At 39.3% G+C, this 23,145-nt stretch overlaps 3 protein-coding genes and 2 long non-coding RNA genes across 5 annotated transcripts; all 5 read left to right on the top strand.

Moving 5' to 3' along the window:
• The first annotated feature begins 1,586 nt into the window (after nt 1–1,586).
• Nucleotides 1,587–7,267, top strand: LOC111489932. The gene is made up of 4 exons (XM_023138336.1): nt 1,587–1,786; nt 5,779–5,898; nt 6,194–6,295; nt 6,605–7,267. Exons 1-4 carry the CDS (start codon nt 1,587–1,589, stop codon nt 6,684–6,686), a joined length of 504 nt encoding a protein of 167 aa, XP_022994104.1. The 3' UTR covers nt 6,687–7,267.
• A 260-nt stretch (nt 7,268–7,527) lies between these two features.
• LOC111490518 lies at nt 7,528–8,578 on the top strand. The gene is made up of 2 exons (XR_002719572.1): nt 7,528–7,643; nt 8,505–8,578. It is a non-coding gene; the product is annotated as an uncharacterized LOC111490518 (long non-coding RNA).
• A 3,841-nt stretch (nt 8,579–12,419) lies between these two features.
• LOC111490365 (probable LRR receptor-like serine/threonine-protein kinase At4g20940) lies at nt 12,420–16,424 on the top strand. Its single transcript, XM_023138953.1, has 3 exons — nt 12,420–13,996; nt 14,077–15,621; nt 15,700–16,424. Exons 1-3 carry the CDS (start codon nt 12,937–12,939, stop codon nt 16,278–16,280), a joined length of 3,186 nt encoding a protein of 1,061 aa, XP_022994721.1. The 5' UTR covers nt 12,420–12,936; the 3' UTR covers nt 16,281–16,424.
• Nucleotides 16,425–17,329: 905 nt separating this feature from the next.
• LOC111490389 lies at nt 17,330–22,054 on the top strand. The gene is made up of 5 exons (XM_023138982.1): nt 17,330–17,707; nt 18,917–19,129; nt 19,201–19,349; nt 20,250–20,318; nt 20,577–22,054. Exons 1-5 carry the CDS (start codon nt 17,483–17,485, stop codon nt 21,973–21,975), a joined length of 2,055 nt encoding a protein of 684 aa, XP_022994750.1. The 5' UTR covers nt 17,330–17,482; the 3' UTR covers nt 21,976–22,054.
• Nucleotides 19,589–20,085, top strand: LOC111490517. The gene is made up of 3 exons (XR_002719571.1): nt 19,589–19,624; nt 19,771–19,783; nt 19,929–20,085. It is a non-coding gene; the product is annotated as an uncharacterized LOC111490517 (long non-coding RNA).
• Nucleotides 22,055–23,145: the final 1,091 nt, after the last annotated feature.

Here is a 23,145-nt window from a genome sequence, read left to right as displayed (position 1 = left end):
GTTTAGAGTTAACTTGGTTAAGATACATTCTTCAAGACTTGAATGTTCCACTGTCCAAACCAGCATTATTATATGCTGATAATCAAGCAGCATTACATATAGCAGTCAATCCAATTTTTCATGAACGTACGAAACACATTGAAATAGATTGTCATATAGTTCGAGAAAAGTTACAAGCTGGAATCATCAAACCGTGTTATGTTTCGACTAAAATGCAATTGGCAGATGTTTTTACTAAAGCTTTGGGAAGACATCACTTTGATCTTTTGAAGGACAAGTTGGGTGTGATTGACATACACTCTCCAACTTGAGGGGAGTATTAGGATATGATATTTTGAGATATATTTTAATAATTAGTTAGGAGTATATCTAAGATATTTAGGGATCTAATCTATATTTTAGGTTAGATTTAGATTTGATTAACTGTATATTTTATTTATTTACGAGAGATTTAGTTAGTTATATATTTTTCCTATTTTTAGGTATTAGGTGATAGTTGGTATCAAACGTGTAAACATAAATGAGGATCGATCCCAATTCTATTTTTCATTCTTAACTGTTCCTCACAACCAATGTGAGACATCACAATCCACCCCTTTTGGGACATCACAATCCACCCCTTTTTGGGACATCATAATCCACCCCTTTCGGGGCCTAACATGTGGCACTCTTTCCTTCCTCCAATCGTTGTGAGACCGCCCCCAAATCCACCCACTTTGGCCCAGCGTTCTTACTGGCACACTGCCTCATGTCTAACCCCCTTCGGGGAACAGCCGACGGGTTCGGGACTGGGACCTCCGTGCCCAACCTTCAGAGCCAATCCTTTTCCCGAGGTTATTTAGTTAAATTTTAAATAATTATATGTGATTTAAAATTATAGGATCAAATGTCAATTCTTTGATAATTTAGAACTACAAATGCATGTGTTGTTGAAGCTGCGTTGTTCAAGCGCAAGTGACTTCGTTAGGGTTTTAACAATTGGGTTGGGGTTTGGGTATACAGCATAGGGGAGAAAGGCCTCACGACGCCTTCTGTCTCCGGCACCAAACCTCAGCATTCAGCTAGCCGAGGCTGTTAGATAAAACCTGAGTTTTTACAGTTTTTTCTTATTCACACGATTTCAGAATATCTCCGTTTGACCATTTGACAAAACACGTCGAATGGATCACCAAAATTTTAGACGGCAATTTTGTAGGGAGTGACATAGATTTAGTTGTCCACTCTCCAGCCATTTTTAGGATAATTTATATTTAAATAGGAAATTTGTTCTCAATATTCAACTACCTGATTTTGAACGCAGTCATAATTTCAGCTTTTCAGCTCTCTCTCTAAGCATTTTTCTTCCAACAACCAATTTCCTCTCACCGAATTTCTCTGAAAACAACAAGTGGTATTAGAGCCAAGTTGAAGCCATCGGTGTATATCATTGCAGAGGAGCCAACCTAACAACTAAAAAATTGAATAGCTCAAGTGGTTAGAACATCGATCTAACAACATATAGATCTCAGGCTCGAGTAGAAGAAAATGCGAAGTGTAAAAACACACACATCGTAGGGCCCATCTCGGGCAGGCCCACTCACTCCTCCATGTCGCTGCAGTTTGCCGACATCTCCATCCACCACCATGAAGAGGCCAACGCCGACGAGAGCAACGGGTCCTCCTCCGGTCGCAAAGATGGTAAGAAGCCATGGATGTCCCACGGGCGCACGCGCGGAAAAGATGGGAATCAAAAGGAGACGAGAGCAACGAACGGCGAACGGGTCCTCTTCCAGCTGCTGCAAAGACGGTAAGAAGCCATGGATGGTCCTCCTCCGGTCGCAAAGATGGTAAGAAGCCATGGATGTCCCACGGGCGCACGCGCGGAAAAGATGGGAATCAAAAGGAGACGAGAGCAGCTGGTAAGAAGCCATGGATGGTCCTCCTCCGGTCGCAAAGATGGTAAGAAGCCATGGATGTCCCACGGGCGCACGCGCGGAAAAGATGGGAATCAAAAGGAGACGAGAGCAACGAACGGCGAACGGGTCCTCTTCCAGCTGCAAAGACGGTAAGAAGCCATGGATGTCCTACGGGCGCACGCGCGGGAAAGATGGGATTCAAACGGAGTCGACCAATGGCTAGGCCGATCTGCTTGGAACTGTGGGAAGAGAGGACACACCAGATTATTATATTCTACAAATACTTCAATAAATCATACACTTTTGAGTACTACTAACACAAAGTACTCTTTCTCTTTCTCTACTATCAAATAATCTTGTGGTCCAGTTTCACCGGGAAGTGGCGCATTAGTTTATCACAACTAATACTAATGAAATCATCCCGCCGAAAAGGCCCATGTGGCTCAATCCGAGGAGGACGAGCCAACTCTTCTTCATGGTAAGTGCATGTGTCCCCATTGTCGATTCCAAATCCACGACGATGTTGAACTTGAGAAAGAGCTCCAACTGGGCGTGGGACGTGGCACCATTCTGTTTGCCAGCAAGTGAGGCGAGCATTGCAAACTGACCGACGTCTAACTTCATCCCGAGTCTCAAGGATAACCTTGTGAGCCTGGGTCAACTCGATGAGACAGGCTGTTTCATTTCCATCGAGCGCAGACTACTCAAAAAACGGGTCCTCCTCCAGCCGCAAAGATGGTAAGAAGCCATGGATGTCCCACGGGCGCACGCGCGGGAAAGATGGAAATCAAAAGAAGTCGACCAATGGCTAGGTCGATCTGCTCGAACTGTGGGAAGAGAGGACACCTGAGCAGGAATTGCTGGAGGAGCAAGCTTAGGAACAAGGAGAAGGCCGAAAAGGCCCATGTGGCTCAATCCGAGGAGGACGAGCCAGCTCTTCTTCATGGTAAGTGCATGTGTCCCCATTGTCGATTCCAAATCCACGACGATGTTGAACTCGAGAAAGAGCTCCAACTGGGCGTGGGACGTGGCACCATCCTGTTTGCCAGCAAGTGAGGCAAGCATTGCAAACTGACCGACGTCTAACTTCATCCCGAGTCTCAAGGGTAACCTTGTGAGCCTGGGTCAACTCAATGAGACAGGCTGTTTCATTTCCATCGAGCGCGGATTACTCAAAATCTGCGATAATCAATGACGGCTGCTCACGCAGGCAAGACGCACGACAAACCGTCTTTACATCCTGGAGTTAGAGATAGAGCAACCCGTCAGTCTCTCGGCCAAGACCGAAGAGGAATCTTGGAGGTGGCACGCAAGGTACGGGCACTTAAACTTTCCTGCTCTAGAAAAGCTACAGAAGGAGGAGTTGGTGCACGGTTTGCCAGTAATCAAAGGCGTGAACAAGCCGGTGACTCCAGGCGGTAAGAGTCTCTTCCTCCTGTTAGTCGATGACAAAAGCCGCTTCATGTGGCTGACCCTGCTGCAAGCGAAAAGTGAGGCGGTAGAGGCGGTTAAGTACATTAAAGCATGAGCGGAGGCCGAATGTGAGAAGAAGATGCGAGTGCTGCGCACAGACCGAGCGAGGAATTCAGCTCGACAAGTTTCGGTAAGTACTGTGACGAGATCGACATATAACGGCGCCCTACTCCCCCCAACAGAACGGAGTGGTGGAGCGCCGAAATCAGACCATCATCGGGACAGCGAGATCATTGTTGGTGACGGCCGGGATGCCTGGGAGATTTTGGGGAGAGGCAGTAATGACGGCTGTCTATCTTCTCAATCGGTCACCAACCCAAAGCCTTGACGGGAAGACGCCATATGAGGCCTGGTACAACAAAAAACCAACGGTACATCATTTTTGCGTGTTCGGCTGCGTCGCATACATGAAGGTAACACGTCCCCACCTCGCCAAGCTCGATCCCAGAGGGCTGAAGGTCGTCTTCATCGGCTATGAACCCGGGAGCAAGGCGTACAGACTATATAATCCTGTAGGGGGGCGAGCTCACGTGTCTCGTGACGTCGTCTTCGACGAAAGCACCTTCTGACAGTGGAATGACGTGATTGAGGCAGACCATAATCCAAATTAATTTACGGTGAAGTACCTCGTCACCAACGACCTAGTAGGAGGAGGATATGCCGCCGGGACACCAAGCCATAGGGCTCAAATGGGTCTTCAAACTGAAGCGCAACGAAAAAGGAGAAGTTGTGAAGCACAAGGCCCGTCTGGTGGCAAAGGGCTACGTCCAGAAGCAAGGAGTGGACTTCGAAGAGGTATTTGCGCCAGTGGCAAGGTTAGAATCCGTTCGTTTCTTGCTGGAAATTGCGGCACATTACTCTTGGGAGGTTCACCATATGTAAAGTCTGCTTTCCTTAACGGAGAGTTGAAGGAGACCGTCTATGTTCGACAACCACCTAGCTTCCTGGACAACGACAACCCCAATAAAGTACTGCGCCTGCACAAGGCACTCTACGGGCTTCGACAAGCTCCACGAGCCTGGAACGCAAAGCTCGACAGTACCTTACTGTCACTGAAATTCAAACGTTGCGTCTCTGAGCATGACATGTACACGCACGGCCATGGCAAGAAGCGACTGATCGTGGGAGTGTACGTCGACGACCTCATAATCACCGGAGTTGACGTGGAAGTCCTTGGAAGGTTCAAGAAGGAGATGTCGAAAAACTTCGAGATGAGCGATCTCGGCGTGCTCAGCTACTATCTCGGCATCGAAGTGCAACAGAATTCTACTGACATCTCCATCTGCCAAAGTGCATACGCGAAGAAGCTGTTAGACACAACTGAGCTTGTGGACAGTAATCCTACAAGGACGCCAATGGAGGCCCGACTCCAACTAAGGAAGGCCGGCACTACGACGACAGTCGACTCCACCAATTATCGCAGCAATGTCGGGAGTCTGCGCTATCTGGTAAACTCTCGTCCTGATCTTGCTTATTCTGTTGGATATGTGAGCCGGTTTATGGAAGAACCTAGAGAGGAGCATCTAGTGGCTGTCAAGCGCATCTTGCGCTATGTAGCCGGAACTAGAGGCTGGGGTGTAAGATACTGCGCAGGGAGTGGAAAGGAGAAACTCAAGCTGGTCGGCTACAGTGATAATGACATGGTCGGTGACGTTGATGATCGTAAGAGCACTAGCGGAATGATCTACTTTCTCTCAGGCGGCGCAATCTGCTGGCAATCAACAAAACAGAAGGTAGTTGCTTTGTCTTCCTGCGAAGCAGAATACATCGCTGCTTCGATGGCAGCAACACAAGGGATCTGGCTTGCGCGACTAATGGAAGAACTCATCGGGAGAGAAAGTGATCCACCAATGCTATACGTAGACAACAAAGCTACTATCTCCCTGATCAAAAATCCAGTTTTGCATGAACGAAGCAAGCACATAGAAATCAGATTCCACTACATTCGAGAATGTGCAGATCGAGGGCTCATCAAGATTGATTACATCCGAACAGAGGAACAACTTGGAGACATTTTCACCAAATCCCTGGCGCGGGTGAAATTTGAAAAACTACGCTCAAAGATCGGAGTTCAAATAATAAGGTAGATATACTACAGGTTTTAGGAGGAGATTGTTAGATAAAACCTGAGTTTTTACAGTTTTTCCTTATTTACACGATTTCAAAATATCTCAGTTTGACCATTTGACACGTCGAATGGATCACCAAAATTTTAGACGACAATTTTGTAGGGAGTGTGACAGATTTAGTTAGCCACTCTCGAGAATGTTAATTTATATTTAAATAAGAAATTTGTTTAGAATATTTAACTATTTTGAAAGCAATCATAATTTCAGCTTTTCTCTCTCTCTTTACGCATTTTTCTTCCCGAAACCAATTTACTCTCACCTAATTTCTCTTAAAACAACAGAGGCACCCATTACCGTCCTACTCAGTACAAGAAATGCCTACGAAAGCTTCGAAATCCAAGGAAACTCCCGCAGAACGGCCTATTCTCGGTCGTTTTTCTTCCCATCTCAAGATTGGAATTGTATGTTCTTACTTCGATCATTTTTTGTCCTCTTTTAATTGTCTGGATTGGATTTTCCAGCTCTATATTGATTGGATGCTAGGAATGAAATTTCATTTGCTTGTTCGTTTATCCGGAATGTTCAATGATGAACTACCGGATGCTTTTTTTATAATCTTGTTGGAATTTATGGTTTGCTAATCCAGGATGCGTATGCTTGTTTTGGTTTTGTTGGATTATTATGTGGTAGTAATGTTGTTGAGTGTTGATTATGAATCTGTACACCCCTGTGATTGGTTTTTGTTTGAGATTTCAGGTTGGATTCCCTTTTTGCACTATTGAACCTAACGAAGCTAGAGCAAATGTGCCAGATGAGCGGTTTGAATGGCTTCGCAACTTATACAAACCTAAAAGTGAGGTTAACTTCCTTTTCTCGAGCTATTATCGATTTAGAATTCTTCGGATTAGTTTTTATCGTCAATAAGATAAGGTGGAAAACTTATTCAATGACATGAAATTAATGTTGAATTTATGATAAGAGTTCATTAGAGTAATTCTACATTAAATGTATAATTGGGACTTTAGGTTAAATAGGAAAATTTAGGGTCTAGGGTCGTTAGAGCCTGCCAACTGTATGACAAACAGTGTTACTTTCACAATGATTTTGAAGCTTCAGAATGTATAATAATAATTTGATACAGAATGACTATTATTAACATTGTCACAGTGCCCTTCCAAAGATCATAAAGATTGGGTTCTCGTCGATCAATCTCATATATTTCTTCACTGCAGGTCCTGATGAGGTATAATAATTAGTTGAATATTACTTACATTATTACCATATTTTGCCTTTGGTGTTTGTTAAAATGTTCTCTGAGTATTGAAGTAGCTGGTATTGATGATGCTTTCCTTGGTTATATATGAATGATACTAATTAGAGCCATAGGAATACAGCACTAAAGAAGCTTAACTTCTCTCTGCTGTTGATGATAATATTGTAGTTATCCAAATTTTAGAAATTTTTTATCTCAGCCTTACCCTATCACCTTTCAAGATAAGGGTAATGAATACCCTTAGGGATGCTGGTTCTTTTGCTATTTGATGGAGCATTTGGGTCAGGAATGAGAAAAATTTTAGAGGAGTTGATAGAACATGGGAAGAGCCTCCCCTTGATCGAAGCTCGACTCCTTTCTTTGGAGCCCTCGAACAAAGTACACTCTTTGTTCGACACATGAGTCACTTTTGACTACACCTTCGAGGCTGACAATTTCTTTGTTCGACTCTTGAGGATCCTATTGATATGACTAAATTAGGAGCATGATGCTGATACCATGTTAACGGATCTCCACAATGGTATGATATTGTTCACTTTGAGCATAAGCTCTCATGGCTTTGCTTTGGGCTTCCCCGAAAGGCCTCATACCAATGGAGATGTATTCCTTACTTATAAACTCAGGATCATTCCCTAAATTAGCCAACGTGGGACTCCCTCCCAACCATTCTCAACACAGGTTCCCTCCATCCATTAATGGTTTTATGTAGATTTAATTCTTATCTTTTCAATGTAGAATACCTTTCATTTTCCTCCTTTGGCTGTTGCTAATGTCAGAAATTTTGATTGTGTGCTGTCTGAGTCTCCTATTTATTGCTATGATAACTGTTGGCTTGACCTAATCCAGAATATGAGTCTTCACAGGTGAAATGCTGGCAAATTAGACGACAGACAAAAGCTCCTCAAGGAGCTCGGCAGTGAGACAGCAGTCAAGGTATATACATATATAATCAAGCTGGATTCTTGCTGTATTAGAATTTAGATTTAAAGACTGAATTTTCAACTGATTTATGATAAATGAGAGTATTGTAAAACATTTATTAATCATCATCTTGTTGGGAGAGTGGCCTGAGAGGAACAATAGAATTTTTAAAAGAGTAGGGAGGTCGGAGTAGGTGTGGGAGGTTGTGAGAGTTGATGAAGTTTTATGGGCATCCGTTAATCAGACTTTTTGTAATTATCAGTGTGAGATCCTATGTGAGATCCTACTTCGGTTCGGTTGGGGAGGGGAACGAAACATTCTTTATAAGGGTGTGGAAACCTCTCCCTAACAGACACATTTTAAAATCTTGAGAGGAGGTTTGGAAGGGAAAGCCCAAAGAAGACAATATCTGTTAGCGGTGAGCTTGAGTCATTACAAATGGTATTAGAGCCAGACACTGGGCAATATGCCAGCAAGGAGATTGAGCTCCAAAGGGGGTGGACATGAGGCGGTGTGTCAGCAAGGACACTAGGCCCCGAAGGGGGGGATTGGGAGGTCCTACATCGATTGGTGAAGGGAACGAGTGCCAGCAAGGACGCTCTCGAAGGGGTAGATTGTAAGAACAAAATATTTTTTATAAGGGTGTGGAAACCTCTTCCTAGCATATGCTTTAAAATCTTGAGGGGAAGCCCGGAAGGGAAAGCCCAAAAAGGACAATATCTACCAGCGGTGGACTTGGGTTTGGACTCCCTTGATTCCTTTTATATATATAGAAATGAGTCGCATAACTTAATGTTGATCCTTTCTACGCTTTTTATTTCTTTTTCATTGTTTTGGTAGTGTCTTCTTTTGCAATGATCATCCTTTTCACAGGATTGATGACATGTTTAGAACAGTTGACATTGATGGTGGCAGCTTCTTGGTTCGTGCTGGAGTTTATTTGAGTCGAAAAAAATGTGGATGTTAGCGTCACATGTAACAATTCAAGCCTACCAATAGCTGATATTGTTTTCTTTGAGTTTTTTTCAAAGTTTTTAAAATGTGTCTGTTAAGAGAGTTTTCCAGCCCTTATAAAGAATGCTTCGTTATCTTCTCCAATTGATGTGGGATCTCACATCACTTATATCGTATCACTCTTAAGCAATTTGTTATGTGAGTTTATATCGTGATCCTTATATATTTTATCGGTCCTCAAAAGTTAGAGAGCCAATCGACTTCTTTCAATAGAATTATGTTTCAAGAACTCGAAGAGAGAGGCTTTCATTACCTAGTTTGAATGGTGCTTCTCCAATCGAATGCAAAAAAAATTATGTCAATAATTTGATATAATTTTATGTTGAAAGGTCGTTGATTTTCATCATTTCATTGTCGAAAGCAAGAAAATTAAGAACGTTACCCTCTCTCCCTTTCTGAAATCATTCTCGACCATTGCAATCCATTTTTCAAATACTTCATCTCTTTCGGATCTTTCACTAAAACTCGATTTCTAACTCTTTTCTTTAAAACTCGATTCCAACATTATTTAAAATTATATTTTATTTTTCTTATAAAAAGTTCCTTTTTTCGATTAGATTTTGAAATTAAACCTCGAAATCATCAAAGAAAATATGAAAAAGGAAAGAAAAAAAAGTTAGACAAATTTTAGTAGCAATAAAGATATATAAAATGTATATACTTTTAGCTTTATTATTTTTTGTTTGTATTTGAAAAAAGTTTCACAAATTATCAATTAAAGTCAATACCTTTTGCTTTGGGAATAGGGAATTGGAATTAGTCCACTTTGCAATAAAACCCTCCTAAACCTATAGCCTTTCAATCCACATCTTAAAGTTTTAATCCCGACCCCTTAAATTTGAACAATTTTGTCGAATGGAACGAATGGTTCGATATCAATTAAAAGCGAGGAACATCCCGACTAAAAATAAAATTTGTTTTAGTACAAGACTTTTTGAATTTATATTCCATTAAAAAATTTCAACATGCTATAAAAATTTGGAGAAACTTATTAATTTGTCATATATCGTTCTTCATCGATGCAAGAAGCGAGATATCCGTTGCCGAGAATCGTTGTGAATAATACGACAAGAATGTTTTGCCCCTCGCACACCGAAACCGGGGCAGGGGGCAAGCTTATTCGTTTAAGATCCATGGCGCAAATGCTTCTCTTGAAACAAAAAGTTTGTAAACATGTTCACGGGTTGTTTGAGGCATCAACAATGATCATTCTGCAGGTTCACTTATAGACACCTTGTTACGACTTCACCTTCCTCTAAATGATTATATATATATATATTCAATTATGATTTTATTTATAACCAATCAGAAAAAAAATTTGTTAATTATTTTTTAATTAACTAAAAATCAACATTAAGAATATAAACCAACAATATTTACAATAAGACCAATTTATTTATTTATTTATTAAAAGGGACAATTCTTTTTGTCTTCATCTTGAATAATAAAAGGTCCAATTTTTATAAATTATGTTTAATAGAATAAATAATTCAATTTAACGCCATTAAAAATATTTAACAATATTTAATTAAAAAGGTTTATATCCAAAATATTATTAATATGTAAAGTATATCTCTTAATATCTTTTTTATTTTTCTGAAAATATTTTATATATATATATATATATATATATATATATATATTTTCTCAAAGTGGAATCACTTTCCATATTGTTTTTGGCTTCATATTAAATATTGGCCCCCCATGTTTGTGATATGTTTTTTAATTATTCTTTGCTAAATTTTTCATTTTTAATTTTTAACTCGTCAATTTATTGCCCCCATATCAAAATTAAAAATTTTAAATTATTTAATAAACGGCCTAACTTATAAATAGTAACAACTGAATAACTGAAAAATACATGAATAAACTGAGACCACATCTAAATAAGAGCGATTTTAAGCTTGAAATAGCTAAAAAATACTTAAAAAAATTGAAAATTACTACTTATACACGAATAATGTGCAATTTCTTAGGAACGTTTTATCAAGAGAGATCATTTATAAAATATTAAACTACGACTAAATTCTAATTTTCTCCGAATCATTAATATAAATATAATAATTTAACTTAAAAAAATAAAAATAAAAATGGTAAAAAAAAATAATTTCAATTAAAAACTAAAAATGTTTTTTTTTTTTTTGGTAGGGACCACATTGTGGTATTTCACGCAACCACATGCTCACACATACCATGATAAGGACTGCACAATAAAGACAAAATGCGTCCTACGTGTCACATTATTATTGGCTGCTCAGTGGACCCCGCTTACAATTATATTTTGCACCTACTTCACCTCCCTTCACTCTGGTCCAATAGGAATGAGTCAGCAAAGAAATCTTGGTCAAAAGGAAATTGTGGGTCCTACCGTCCTACGTGGCATTTTTTATTTTACAAATGGAAATCATTTCATTCAGAAAAACGTGGACAATAATTCGTCTAAATTAATTACAAAATTAGCTAAATTTTCAATACGTTATTAAATGGATTTTTTTTAAATACCTTAAAATTTTAAAAAAATTCAAAAATATATAAAAAAAACTTTTAAATTTTTTAAAAGTTTAAGGTATTTTTGAAATAAATTACTACCATTTTCGAATATTTTCTAAATATTTTTTATACTAAATACAAAATTTAAATATATTTTTATTAATTTATCTTTCCAAAATATATATTTTTTCACGAATATTAATTTTGAGTATTGTGAATAATTTAGTTTAATTTCTCTCTATATTTATAAATATAATAAAAGGTATTTATTCTGAGAAAACAAAATTCTTTATACGGTTAATTACTAAAACCGTATAATTAAATTTTAGAGATTAAATAAATGACGGTTTATTATTTTTGTGAATTAAATATAATTACTATATTTGCATTATTAGTTTTTTCAAGTTCCCCCATTATTATTTTACTCGTTATTTTTAATAATTTCACGTAATAATATTTTTAAATATGCATTTTAAATTTTTTTAAATATACCAAAAATATATATATATATATATATATATATATATAATTTTAAAATTAAAACATTTTAATATCAACTTGAGTATAGGTAAACTGAATGAAGTTTATTGTATAAATTGAGAAAATTAAATATTTAAATTCACACTCTCCTATATTATTGTACTATTTTTATATATATTTTTTATTTAAATTAAAATTTTACAAAGTTTCAAGCTTTTGCTTGTTATCACCAGTTTTGTAACGATCCAAAATTTTCTATTTAATTTAAGGTTGCAACTGTATACATATCCTAAACATTGAATACGGAAGACTCATTTAAATTCCATAAAACATATCTTTTACTATAAGTTTCATAATACAGAGTGACCCAACTTATTTGTTCTTCTTCCTTCTTTTTAGTAAGTTAAAATTGTTCGAGCAGAAAATTGAGTAAAACTTAATTTTTCAAATCTTTCAATCTTACAGATTTAGTGACCTATACTGATTGTTTATAATTAATGTAACATATTTCAATGACATTAATAAATTTGTAGACTAAAAACATGTTATTTCAAATATAATGTAGTGATAGAGCACTAATTACTCTCCTGAATATCGATACTTTAATATTGTATGAATTAAAAAAAAATTGAGATTGAAAATGGGAGAATTAGAATTGGATGAGCTTCCAATTTCAACCATGGCGGGTAAATACACCATTTTCTCACGAATTTCTACACCATTTTCCCGCGTACTGTTTGGTGTCTGATAAGCTGACACTGAGCCTCCTCAAAAGAAGGAATCTAAATTATTTTATATTTGATTTCTCCCATTAATTCATTTTTCTCCCCAAAATTGCTTAATCACTGTGGGGTTCTTCTTCGCATCACTCACATGCATTCGCTTCACTAAACAGGGCGTCTGAGTGCGAAGACAACCCCATTTTTCATCGTTTCTCCATTAAACAGCTTAATGAACTCTTGTTTTTGGGTTTTTGTGGGTAAATCTTTGAGCCCCATCTTCTTTAATGCCGTCTAATTCTTTGTTTGAATACCCATTTCTCTGTTCTTCTTTCTGGGTTTGTTGTTCTTATTGATTTATGCTCTTTGTTTCTCTGTAATCCCAAGATTTTGTTCTTTTTCTTCTGGATTATGTTTATGGGTATCGTTGCATTACTCTGTAAAGGGGTTTTTGTGGGGGAAATCCTCCATTTTCTGTGCTGAAATCTCTGAATCTATTAGAATGTGTGTGGCTGTTCTTGGAAACCCATTGAGATTCTGCATTTTTTGTTAAATTTTGTGTTCATTTGTTCTAGAATCTTTGCCTTTTTGAGTAGCTTGAAATGATAGCCATTAGGATTTTGGTGGTATCATTCTTGTTGGTTTCTACTGTGGCTCAGCTCCCTTCACAAGATATCTTGGCTCTGCTTGAGTTCAAGAAGGGTATCAAGCATGACCCAGCAGGGTTTGTTCTTAGTTCATGGAATGAGGAGTCCATTGATTCTAATGGCTGTCCTTCTTCGTGGAATGGGATTGTTTGCAGCAATGGAAGTGTTGCTGGAGTGGTTTTGGAGAGTTTGAGCCTTTCAGCTGATGTAGATTTGAGTGTTTTTTCGAATCTCACGAAACTTGTAAAGCTTTCCTTGTCGAACAACTCGATAACGGGGAAGATACCCGACAATATAGCCGAGTTTCGAAGCCTCGAGTTCTTTGATGTCTCGAATAACCTGTTTTCGTCGTCTTTACCTCAGGGGATTGGCAAGTTAACAAGCTTGCAAAACATATCATTAGCTGGGAACAACTTCTCTGGTACTCTTGATCCGATTGTTGGTCTTCGATCAATCCGTTCATTGGATTTGAGTCGTAACTCGTTTTCGGGGTCGCTTCCTACGACATTGACTAAGCTGATGAACTTGGTTTATTTGAATCTATCTTTTAATGGTTTTACTAAGAGGATTCCGAAAGGTTTTGAGCTTATTTCAGATCTTGAGGTGCTTGACTTGCACGGTAATATGCTCGATGGCACGCTCGATGTCGATTTTTTTCTTCTGTCGGAAGTCAGTTATGTTGACTTTAGTAGCAACATGCTAATGAGCTCTGATATGGAGCATGGGAAGTTTTTGCCTAAACTTTCTGATACTATCAAGTATTTAAACCTTAGTCATAACCAGCTTACGGGATCGTTGGTCACTGGAGGCGAGTTATCGGTGTTCGTAAACTTGAAAACATTGGATTTAAGCTACAATCAGCTTTCCGGAGAGCTACCCGGTTTTAGTTTTGTGTATGATCTTCAAATCTTGAAGCTTAGCAACAACAGATTTTCGGGAGCTATTCCTAATAATCTATTGAAAGGCGATGCTTCGGTTTTAACTGAGCTCGATTTGAGTGGCAACAACCTCTCAGGTATCGGACCATATCTTCTTTTTCATAGTTTTATGTGATTCCAGTTTGATTAAGCACTTACGGACTAATGTATCGCTCAGGGCCAATAAGTATGATCACTTCGACCACGCTACGCATACTCAATCTGTCGTCGAATCAGCTTACGGGTGAACTTCCATTGCTGACTGGAAGTTGTGTCGTGCTTGATCTCTCGAACAACAAACTTGAGGGAAATTTAACAAGAATGATCAAGTGGGGGAACATCGAATTCCTTGATCTCAGTCGAAATCTTTTGAACGGGCCTATCCCCGAGGCATCTCTGCAGTTCTTACGGTTAAATTTTCTAAACTTGTCTCATAATACTCTGAGTAGTTCACTTACGAGTGCTATTACGAAGTATCCGAAGCTTCGAGTCCTTGATCTGAGCTCGAATCAGTTCGATGGACCTTTGTTAGCTGATTTACTCACAATGCCCACTTTGGAAGAGCTCTATTTGGATAATAATTTACTTCGTGGTACGGTTAAGTTCTCGCTTCCTTCACTGGGTCGAGCAAACCTTAACGTTCTTGATCTTTCTCATAATCAGCTCGGTGGCTATTTTCCTGATGAATTTGTTTCTTTAACTGATCTTACATTGCTGAATATTGCTGGAAACAACTTTTCTGGATCGTTGCCTACGTCGATGTCCGATCTGAGTGCTTTGATCTCGTTAGATATATCACAAAATCACTTCACAGGGCCCCTTCCGAGCAACTTGTCGAGCAATATTCGGAACTTCAATGTTTCGTTTAATGATCTTTCGGGATTGGTCCCCGAAAATCTGGAAAAATTTCCACGTTCTTCGTTCTTTCCTGGAAATTCAAGACTGATTCTTCGAAATGGTCCGGGATGGAGTGATAATCCAGATGTTAGAACAGGTAGAAGGAAAATGAACACAATTGTTAAAGTAATCATAATAGTTTCATGTGTGATTGCATTGGTTATTATTATACTCCTTGCTATCTTCTTTCATTATATTTGTATATCAAGGAAGAATCCGCCCGAGCTTGCCACAGCTAAGGACATTCAGAGGCGTAGTTCTCTTAGCTCCGCTGGCATCGGTGGAGCTGGAACTGGTAGCAATTTGGTTGTTTCGGCTGAGGACCTCGTGACATCAAGGAAAGGGTCGTCGTCTGAGATAATCAGCCCGGACAAGAAACTAGCTGCTGGAACTGGTTTCTCCCCAGCTAAAAGTAGTCATTTTACTTGGTCACCTGAGTCGGGTGATTCGTTTACTGGTGAAAACCTTGGTAGACTGGATGTGAGATCGCCGGATCGTTTGGTTGGAGAGCTTCATTTTCTTGATGATTCGATCTCATTGACACCAGAGGAACTATCCAGAGCTCCAGCTGAAGTGTTGGGGAGAAGCAGCCATGGCACGTCCTACAGGGCGACACTCGAGAGCGGGATGTTCTTAACGGTTAAGTGGTTAAGAGAAGGTGTAGCGAAGCCGAGAAAGGAATTTGCTAAGGAAGCGAAAAAGTTTGCGAATATCAGACATCCGAACATTGTTGGCTTGAGAGGGTATTATTGGGGTCCTACACAGCATGAGAAGCTCATTCTTTCGGACTATATCTCGCTCGGAAATCTCGCAGTCTTTTTATATGGTAAGATCGATCTTTCAGATGATTCTTTCTTGCTTCGAGTTTGAATCGTTTCCTGCAAATAACAAAACTTGCTTTCAGATCGTCCGGGACGAAAACGACCATTGACATGGGCTCAAAGACTCAAGATAGCCGTTGATATCGCACGTGGCCTGAACTATCTCCATTTCGATCGAGCTGTTCCACACGGGAACCTTAAGGCAACAAATGTACTACTAGATGGAGCAGACCTGAATGCTCGTATAGCTGATTACTGCCTTCATCGTCTCATGACTAATGCTGGCACCGTCGAACAGATTCTTGACGCCGGGGTGTTAGGCTATCGTGCCCCGGAGTTGGCAGCTTCGAAGAAGCCACAGCCGTCCTTCAAGTCGGATGTGTATGCATTTGGAGTGTTGCTGTTGGAACTTCTGACTGGAAGATGTGCTGGTGATGTGATCTCTGGTGAAGAGGGAGGGGTCGATCTAACAGATTGGGTGCGTTTACGGGTGGCCGAAGGACGGGGATCTGATTGTTTCGATACGATATTGTTGTCCGAAATGAGCAATGCAGTAGCTGAGAAGGGTATGAAGGAAGTGCTCGGTATAGCTTTACGATGTATTCGAACCATATCGGAACGACCTGGTATCAAGACGATATATGAGGATCTTTCGTCCATATAGTTTGTTTGTTTTGTATCATTAGCTTCTTATTTCTGAATTAGATGAAGTCTCAGTTTAGCTCACCTTGTTAGTGTAATCAGTTGTAAAAAAAAAAAGAACATGCTTTGAATTAATACAAGGAATTTCCACCTTTTGTCCCTTCCACTATGGAATTTTTTGACCCTGTGAGATTCAGGCCAAGGACATTTTTGTCTTTTCCTTTTTGTTCGTTTGCTTGTCTTATCCGGTGTTTTTCCCTTTTCGTAAGTGGTCGTTTGATTCTAGAGCCTGCCTAACAACCTTTCTTTAATTAAGACTTTACTCTTCTTGAGCATTTGAATAAAGTAGACCATTTATTCGACACTTGAGTCACTTTTGATTACATGTTCGAAATTCAAACTTTTTTATTTGTCACGTGAGAATGTCATGTTAAAGACATGACTCTGATATCATATTAAGAATTACAAGCCTCTACAATAGTACGATTATCGTTCACGTTGAGTATAAGTTCTCATGACTTTGTTTTTGGTTTCCTGAAAAGGCCTCGTTTTAATGGAGATAATATTTCTTACTTACAAACCACGATGTTCCTCTTAATTAGCCAACGTGAGACTTCTCTCTCAACAATTCTTTTCGGGTTGGCGGATAACGTAATACTTTAAGGATCAAATCTTGTAAATTTCGTAATCACGATTACAGATTCGAGTGGACTAAAGAACCATTCGGGTTCGCGAATCGGGCCACTTAGATCTTGGTTTTGCTTCACAAATTGAAAATTGAACACCCAATGGAGAATTTGACAGAATCAGCTCATGAGTATCAAGTTTTTTGGGAGTGGAATTGCAGCAAATGAAGAACTACTCGAGCTATCATTGAATTTTTTTAAAAATAATAATACCCGGAACCCGGGGAGTGACCCGACCCGACCCGGCTCGTTACTTGAGTCTGGACACGTGTGGAGTAAATGAAATTTTCAACGGCTAGTAATTAATAAAACGGCCACTTTTTTTTCTCTCTTCTTCTCCCCACTCACAGGACATCATCATCGCTTCTCTCCGTATTTGTTCTAACCAGAATAATCCCATGCAAGATTCAAAGAAGAAGAAGTGTTCTAATCCAAGAAGGAAAATTTAAAATCCACAGAAGAAAACTTGTTTTTCTTGGGCGAGAAAGTGAAAACGAAAATTTTCTCGGGAAAATTCAGTGGAATTTGTGAGGGGATTATGCCACCCATGTGGATGAACAGCGGCAAGAACAACTTACCCGGCAGGGGGTTTTCCACCCCTCCGCCATCGTGGAAATCGAGGCCTTTCCGGTCACCGCAAACGGCGGCGTTTTCAGAGAGGAAAAGATCGACACCCAATTCTGTCAATAAACCTGATCTTTTTCATGTCATTCATAAAGTTCCCTCTGGGGACTCTCCCTATGTTAAGGCAAAGCAAGTTCAGGTTTGTGTAAACTTTTGAATTTTGGGTTTGAGTTCTTTTGTTGATTACTACAGAATTTTGCTCTGTTTTTGTGATTTGAAGTTTCTGGTTCTTTGTTTCTTTATGATCATTGGGTTTGTTTAGTCTAAGAAAGTGGATCATGTGGGGGGTTTGATTGAGCTGATTAGAAACCTAAAGAAATGTGTGAGATTCCACGTCCATTGGGGAGGAGAACGAAACGTTCTTTATAAGGGTGTAAGCCCGAAAGGGAAAGCCCAAAGAAGACAATATCTGCTAGTGGAGGGCTTGGACAGTTACAAATGGTATCAGAGTTAGACACCGGACGATGTGCCAACGAGGAGGTTGTTCCTCGAAAGGGTAGACACGAGATGGTGTGCCAGTAAGGACGTTGGCCTCAAAAGGGGTGGATTTGTTAAGGGTCCCACATTGATTGGAGAAAGGAACGAGTGCCAGTGATGTCGCTGGGTTCTGAACGGGATGAAGTGTGAGATCCCACATCGGTTGGGGAGGAGAATGAAGTCCTGAAGGGGGTGGATTGTGAGATCCCACGTTGGTTGGGGAGGAGAATGAAGCCCTGAAGGGGGTGGATTGTGAGATCCCACATCGGTTGGGAGGAGAACGAAACACCCTTAGGGGTGTGGGTGGATTGTGAGATCTCACCTCGGTTGGGGAGGAGAACGATGGATTGTGAGATTCCACCTCGGTTGGGTAGGAGAACAAAGCCCTGAAGGGGGTGGGTTTGTGAGATCCCACATCGGTTGGGGAGGAGAACGAAGCCCTGAAGGGGGGTGGATTGTGAGATCCCACGTGGTTGGGGAGAAGAACGAAGCCCTAAAGGGGGGAGGATTGTGAGTTCCCACATCGGTTGGGAAGGAGAACGGAACACCCTTAGTGGTGTGGGTGGATTGTAAGATCCCACCTCAGTTGGGGAGGAGAACAAAACCCTGAAGGCTGGTGGATTGTGAGATCCCACCTCGGTTGTGTAGGAGAACAAAGCCCTGAAGGGAGTGGATTGTGAGATCCCACGTCGGTTGGGGAGAAGAACGAAAGGGTGTGGAAACCTCTACCTACTAGATGCGTTTTAAAAACCTTGAGGGCAAGTCCGAAAAGGAAAACCTAAAATAGACAACATACTTGGGGTAGCAGTGTTGTTACAAATGAACACATTCCATGGAAATGATGAATCTTAGGCCATTTTTGGTTCTGCAGTTGATAGACAAAGATCCGGGTAAGGCTGTTTCTCTGTTTTGGGCGGCGATAAACGCCGGAGATCGAGTGGACAGTGCACTGAAAGACATGGCTGTAGTGATGAAGCAATTGGACCGGTCTGACGAAGCGATTGAGGCGATCAGATCGTTTCGCCATCTCTGTCCTTACGATGCTCAGGAATCTATTGACAATGTCTTGATTGAATTATACAAGGCAAGAACTTCTTTTGTTCTTTTGGTTATTGTAAAGAAGAAGACAGTATTTCATGTTGTGTGTTCTTGCAGAGATCTGGAAGGATACAAGAAGAGATTGATATGCTTCAATGCAAACTTAAACAAATCGAAGAAGGCACGGTTTTTGGAGGGAAGAGGACGAAGGCCGCGAGATCCCAAGGGAAGAAGGTGCAAATTACCATCGAGCAAGAGAAATCGAGGTAGGTATCGAGTTTGTTTTCGTTCTTTTCTTGATCGATTCGGTATTAGACTGATTGTTGAGGATTGTTGGGAGGGAGTCTCACGTTGGCTAATTTAGGGAATAATCATGAGTTTATAAGTAAGGAAAACCACGAAGGTTTATGCTTAAAGTGGACAATATCTAGAGATTCGTGATTTCTAATATGGTATCAGAGTCATGTCATGTCAATAGAATTCTCAAGTATTGAACAAAGAAATTGCTAGCCTCGAAAGTGTAGTCAAAAGTGACTCAAGTGTCGAACAAAAAGATGTACTTTGTTCGAGGACTCCAAGAAGGAGTTGAGCCTCAATTAAGGGGAGGCTGTTCGAGGGCTCCATAGGCCTCGCGGGAGGCTCTATAGTATACTTTGTTCGAATGGAGGTAGTCAAAAGTAACTCAAGTGTCGAACAAAGAGTGTACTTTGTTCGAGGACTCCAGAGAAGGAGTCGAGCCTCGATTAAGGGGAGGCTGTTCAAGGGCTCCATAGGCCTCGGGAGAGGCTCTATAGTGTACTTTGTTTGAGGGGAGGTAGTCAAAAGTAACTCAAGTGTTGAACAAGGTGTACTTTATTCGAGGACTCCAGAGAAGGAGTCAAGCCTCGATTAAGGGGAGGGTGTTCAAGGACTCCATAGGCCTTGGGAGAGGCTCTATAGTGTACTTTGTTCGAGGGGGAGGATTGTTGGGAGGGAGTCCCACATCGACTAATTTAGGAAATGATCATGAGTCTATAAGTAAGGAATACATCTCCATTAGTACGAGACCTTCTAGGGGAAGCCCAAAAGCAAAGCTATGAGAGCGAATGCTCAAAGTGGCACAATATCATACCATTGTGAAGGTCCGTGATTCCTAATACTGACACGAGCTCTTTTTTCCAACTCAGAGTTCTTGGAAACTTGGCCTGGGCTTTCTTGCAGCTGGACAACGTCTATGTCGCCGAAGACTATTACCGGTAAGTCGATATTGTGTTGGTATACTACGATCCATTGTGGTTTAGATTCTTACTCTTGTGACCTGCTTGTATGAGCTAGATTTTGTCATGTTTTTTCCAACATCCAAGGCAACATTAAGTTCATAACTACCAAGACTTGAACCTCTAAAAGCTAGTTTTTATTTTGACATCTAAAGATACTGTCCCTTTTGTTGTGTTACTATGTTTTTAAGGATGTTTCGGACATGACTTAAGAAAGTATTACGTGTTGTTTTACAGGCGAGCGTTGTCACTCGAGTCAGACAACAACAAAAAATGCAATCTTGCAATATGTTTGATCCTTACGAATCGACTCGTGGAAGCGAAATTTCTGCTTCAGTCTGTAAGAGCTTCTTCTGGAGGCAAGCCAATGGAAGAATCATATGCCAAATCCTTTGAACGTGCATCTCATATGCTGGCTGAAAAAGAATTAAAGACCGGAGACGATAACAGCACCGTGATGACGATAACCTCGACTGCTAGAGCTCGGCCGCCGTCTTCTGTTTCTTCTCGTGTCACTGCATCGACAATGTGGACTTCGGACGATAACGTAAATGATCATATTCGGGACGATCATCGACATAATTATCTGTGTTGCAATGAAAAGCTAGTGAAAAGTAACTCCAGCATTCCCATCAAAATGAAGGCATATAACCAAGATGAGAGTTTCAACTGTAGCTCGTTATATTCGTCACCGACTCGACCAAGACGAAACATCGAAGTTCCGTTCACTCAACCGAAAAACTCCTTTTGGGAATTCGATACTCGACACCGGAGGCAGCGAAAAGGAACAACAACTAATGGTTCGAGTAGTCTTGTAGATGATGATGCTTGTTCTGAATCGGAAGGAACTCGAACGACATCGAATTATAAGTCGAAGTATAAGCCTACAGCTCTCATTGCTGCTGTTGAACTCGAAGTTCCATTTACACAACCGAGGAGTTGTTCGTGGGGTATTAACAGAGGAGGATGTTCGAGAAAGGCGACCGAGTGCTTTCGAGGTTTGCCTCGGAGTAGAAAACTTTCATTCGAGCCTCGGATGAACACCGAAAATATTCAAAGATCTGAACTCAATGAACCTCAAGATCTTGATGATTGGAAGCAGAATTCTTGTGAAGATATCGAGTATGAGGATGTTACAATGTCGTACGACCGGATCGTAAAGGAAGACGACGATCAAAAGATCAAGCGGAATTCATCAACAGTTGGTGAGAAGAAGAGTTGGGCAGATCTAGTTGAAGAAGACGAAGACGACAATGACGAGAGGGAAGAAGATCATACTACCGAAGCAACATCGTCGAGTGGAGGAGGTCATCGAGTCGATTGCTTCGGCCATTGGAGCAGTGAAAATGAAGAGGAGGAGTTCAATAATGAGAATCTGAATTCCAATATACTCCACAAGAACAACAGTCCAAGCAACAATCAACAGGTTGAAGACGACTCGGTCGACGTCGTTTCATCGACAAATCCAGCAATTCGACGCCCTTTATACTTCAATCAACAGCCTATGGTCGACACGATGGATAACTGCCGCTCCTCGCCATTTCCGGCCGCCATGGCCGGAGAGAATGTGAACTTGATGAGGAGTAGCAGATTGCAAGTATTCCAAGAGATAACAGTGCATCATCAAGAGAGCTAGAATGTTATTAAAAAAAAAAAAAAACTATCTCTTTTTCACATTTTCAGTTGTTTTTTGGTTGTAAATAATTTTGTAAAGGAAGCTTCTTATACTAATACAAAATACCCATTATACCCTCCTTTAGATACTTTATTTTTGGAATTTTTTTGGGTAAAAAAGAAATCATATAATTTCATTTAAATGAAAATGCATTAAAATTAATCATGTTAGTTTTATTTTATTTTATTTTATTTTGATAATGTTCTTAAAATTATCAAAATACCCATTATATCCTCCTCTAGATATTTTATTTTATTTTGATAATGTTCTTAAAATTATCGATACCCATTATACCCTTCTTATACTAATACAAAATACCCATTATACCATCCTCTAGATATTTTTTTTTGGAATTTTTTTGGTAAAAAAAAATCATATAATTTCATTTAAATGAAAATGCATTAAAATTAATCATTTTAGTTTTATTTTATTTTGATAATGTTCTTAAAATTTTCAAAATACCAATTATACCCTTCATACTAATACAAAATATCCATTATACCCTCCTCTAGATACTTTATTTTTGGATTTTTTTGGGTAAAAAAACCATATAATTTCATTTAAATGAAAATGCATTAAAACTAATCATGTTAGTTTTATTTTATTTTGATAATGTTCTTAAAATTATCGAAATACCCATTATACCCTTCGTATACTAATACAAAATACCCATTATACCATCCTCTAGATATTTTTTTTGGATTTTTTTTGGTAAAAAAAAATCATATAATTTCATTTAAATGAAAATGCATTAAAATTAATCATCTTAATTTTATTTTATTTTGATAATGTTCTTAAAATTCAAATTAAATGGTGAAAAAAGTTTTACTTTTGTTTTTCAAAATGCTTCTTTTAAGAAACAAAAAAAAAAAAAAAAAAAAAAAAAAAAAAAAAAAAAAAAAAAAAAAAAAAAAAAAAAAAAAAAAAAAAAAAAAAAAAAAAAAAAAAAAAAAAAAAAAAAAAAAAAAACAAAATTATAGTAAAAAAATAAAGGTAAGAAATCTATTTCTTTGGATTTTTTTTTTAAATTACTAAAAAACAAATACTCTTACAATTTTAAGGGTATCTGAAATTTATAGTACTTAAAAAAAAGATAATTAAAATAATTCCAATATATATTTTTCTTATATT

The sequence above is a fragment of the Cucurbita maxima genome, unplaced genomic scaffold (assembly GCF_002738345.1).
Source record: "Cucurbita maxima cultivar Rimu unplaced genomic scaffold, Cmax_1.0 Cma_Scf00015, whole genome shotgun sequence".
Taxonomy (NCBI): Eukaryota; Viridiplantae; Streptophyta; class Magnoliopsida; order Cucurbitales; family Cucurbitaceae; genus Cucurbita; species Cucurbita maxima.
This window is presented reverse-complemented; position numbering and strand designations above follow the sequence as displayed.